Source organism: Notothenia coriiceps, unplaced genomic scaffold (genome assembly GCF_000735185.1).
Source record: "Notothenia coriiceps isolate Sejong01 unplaced genomic scaffold, NC01 NC01_scaffold00001065, whole genome shotgun sequence".
NCBI classification, from domain to species: Eukaryota; Metazoa; Chordata; class Actinopteri; order Perciformes; family Nototheniidae; genus Notothenia; species Notothenia coriiceps.
The window spans coordinates 1,508-5,218 of NW_011333766.1; the positions used below are offsets into that span (position 1 = coordinate 1,508).

Below are 3,711 nucleotides of genomic sequence, written 5' to 3' on the forward strand. Positions count from 1 at the left end.
AGTGTTTTTGGCCACTTCCTATATTTTTCTCACAAGGCTAAATACATGTAGGCCTACCTCGAAAATATGTTTATGTTTATTCATCTCTTTTAATAAACAAAACAACTTTGATCTAATAATCTAAAATCAATTATCTGTCAATCCATTTGTTTTATTGTATTCGAATTCTTCTGCCATGCACAATTCCTAAGGGTTGACTCATTTGACTTTATCTCAAATTACGAAGTGGATGTATAGGCCTACTACTTCACTATTAATAAATCAAATCAGAATACAACATATTCGAGGGGGCTTTTATTTTGGAAGTCAATTCCCGGATTCCTCTACCATTCTGCGTGACTTGACAGTAAAGTCAAAAGTTGTATCAAATCCCCCCACCATTTGACGATTTATTTTATAGCAGCAAGGGGTGGAGTAAACTAAGCTAGACAGCAGTGAACACTTTCCATTAAACACTTCAATAAAAAAGTCCGTCGGTAAAGGGAACCTTTCTGTACTGAGAGCCCGAGCTGTTCTGTTATGGACCCCAGCAAATGTGCCAGTGCACCTCCAGCGGGATGGTCTGGTGAGAAGTCCTCCATGGGCCATGCGCCCCCTCCGCCCTACCAGGACCAGCCGTACCCGGGGTACCCGCAGCCCGGCCCTGGATACCCTCCACATCCGCTGGTATGCAGCCCAACACCGGGCCAATGATGACACTGCCAATATTCCATGTTCATGTTAATTTCCTCGAAAGTGGTCCTTTCATTTCGAAAAGCAATTTGAGAACATTTTATTTATTCAATTATCGCCTTATCATATATTGTTGTACAAATATAAGAAATGTATATGTTTAAAACTTCAGTAGGCTAAATTAACTATAGTCTACTAAACTGTTATGTCAGTTTTTTTTGTATTACCTCAATGTTAATTTTTTTCTTGACTGATAAGTACCTACTTGCTGTAAATACATGAATCACGTTTTAAATTATGAAATTAATGAGGATACTGTTTGAATGAAACGGATGATCAGTATGCCCTTTTTATTATACAGTATATTGAGGTTACAAATATCAATGTGGAATCAAACAACATCCATAACCTAATCTGGCTGCTAGTTAGACATTATTTATCTAATATATCATATTCCAATAACTTGTATATAGACTCTTATTGCACTATTTGACTATTTCACTTTGTTACTATTTTTCTTTTTGTATTTAGCCTACTATTTACTTTAACTATTTTTTTTCTGTTTTATTGTGTTGCACTGTTGGAGGAGCCATGTGACCTAAGATTGTAATCGTCATAGCTAAACTGTAGCTATGTTCGTATGATCAATAAAAGCCTTAAACCTTGAACATGAAGTCTCTGTAATCAGCAGGAAATACTGGTAAACAGGATAAGACACCCTTAAATGTTTTCTATCTTGTCAAAGTTCTGTTATTTTTCATTGTAAAATCTGTAAGTATTTCATCATTGTATGGCTGTGGTCCAGTTCCAATAGTTTCATTTTATGTGAAGCCTCCACATCATCTGTAAATGACTAGCCCTCCCAAACTTGTTTTCATGCTGCTGAAAGTGAGTCTGAAGTGTATTTCCTGTGTGTGGCCTGCAGGGCTACGGCTTCCCTCCGCAGTATGGGGGTGCAGTTGGACAGCAGCCGTACCCCATGGGTCAGCAGGCCACCGTCACTGTCCAGCCCACAGTGTATGTGACACAGGGCCCGCTGGCTCACCCTGTCAATGACCACTTGTGCTACTCCATCTTCACCATGCTGTGCTGCTGCCTGCCCCTGGGAATCGTTGCCCTCATGTACTCCATCTCAGTGAGTTTGATCAACTTTTCTATTCTCATGGAAGGGAGCAAAATGTCCTCCAACTAAAATCCTAATAATCAATTGCTTTGACAAAAAAATGCTGTATGTGTGGCTATCCCAGGATTGGACATCATTTCACCAGGCAGTGACGTAGCTCTGCTCTCATCTATGATAACAATCATGATACATTTGGGGGTTTGGCTTTTGAATTAAGGAAAGCCTGAAGCGAATGGCCGTCAGTTTTGCCAACTTGGCTACTTTCTTGCAAGATTTATCAACTTTTAAAGCTTCTATCATTGGAGAAGAGGTAGTAACACTGGGACGGGCTTTTTGTTATGGTTTCTAAATCTTCCCCCATTCTTGCTAGCTTCTAGCTTAAGTCATTTGTGAGAGTCGGGTCCGCTTTACAGTGCTGACTTGAGCTTTTGAGGCACTTATGATACTGCAGCACTAACTGTTGGTTTTTTGGTAATGATAGTGGCTTGATGAGATTGTTTTGAAAAGAGAAGCAACCTCTACTCATCCAAATAATAGTTTAATGTTGTGCTTTCTACCTTATCTGCCCCAGACCATGAAATGTGGAAAACAAATTCAAAATCTTGTGTTAACATTTATCTATTAAATATCATTATGTAAATTACTAATTTTGTCTAAAGAAATCACTGGTCAGCTCAATATCCAACACCTGAAAATAGTTGATCGAGGACACCACAAACTCATTTATATGAGGATGGGTATGTTAGCAGACTAAATGCCAAGTTTGGGAAAGTGAATGAGAGTTACTGGAAAGGGTGGTGCTCTCTAAGGGACAGAGCAGAGGGAGGGAGCGAGTGAGAGAACAGGTCGGATGTTGCCGACTACAGAACAGAGAAGATATTTTTTTGGTCCTGAATTTTGTATTAGGTGAGAGAAGTTCCCTGGCCTGCGTTACATGTATATTTTGCACAATTGTATTTTTCACAACGTTCTTTGACATCCTCAGAGGTTTGTCTGGCAATCATCAAAGTATCAAGTTTCCTTGGTAATTGCAGTGTGTGGCAGTTGATTAACAGTTACAATTCACGAAGTGTGTTGTGCAACTTAAGTCCAGCTTAAATAAGGCAGCCTTCACTAAATTTGGAATGTAGTTTTAATACATGAGAACTTTAGTAAAAAGTTAAACACCACAACACTTTGAGATTGATTCCCCAGTTTTAGGTCATTCTGTTTTTGTGTCGTCTGATGTATAATCTAAGAGCTTGCTTTTGAGTGTGTCACATTGAAGTGGTTTGACATATGGAAAGCACACATGTCTTTTGGAAGAAAAGTTGTTGGATAGTTTCCATGTGGTCTGTGTTTAATCTTCCTCCAGAGAAGAAAAAAATACTCTTGTCTGACCTTCTCTGTATTTTTTTAAACAAATTAAAAGCCACATATCTAACAAGTAGGCTATTTGGCCCTGAAACATTGAAGCGCATTCACGTAGTTGACTTTTTGGCCTTTCTTATGTGTTGTGAAATGTCTTTTTTAAATGCAATAAAATTCTCATGATGTTTTGCCAGTTTTCACACTTGATGATGGAATTTTAGATTTAACAAGAGCTTAAGTATGCAAATACTGGTTATCACACAGAGCAAAGAACACATTTTTATCAATAATTTAATGTCATATTTTTGTCAAAGTATGTTTATATTTTTCTTCTTGGTATTGACGTTGGTAATGGACGTCTCTTCTTTCATGCATTACATGAAAACAACTTTAATTACCTCAACGTTGCTGAAGCCTTTTAATCTTTAATCGCTTGGAAAATAAGTGGCAAGATCAAGCATGGTCCTGAAACGGTTAAAGAAACAGAACTCAAGTTTTGTTAATCATTCAGCCTAAGCTCACAAACCTCATGGAAACCCCCAGTATGACTTTGAATGTGTTCCTTG

At 38.2% G+C, this 3,711-nt stretch overlaps 1 protein-coding gene across 1 annotated transcript; it reads left to right on the forward strand.

Annotated features, from left to right (window-relative positions):
• Positions 1 to 379: 379 nt before the first annotated feature.
• Positions 380 to 1,807, forward strand: LOC104958641 (cysteine-rich and transmembrane domain-containing protein 1-like; the record flags this gene model as incomplete). Its single annotated transcript, XM_010786400.1, has 2 exons — positions 380 to 666; positions 1,598 to 1,807. Coding segments are annotated over exons 1-2 (357 nt in total), but the record flags the coding sequence as incomplete, so codon positions are not given.
• Positions 1,808 to 3,711: the final 1,904 nt, after the last annotated feature.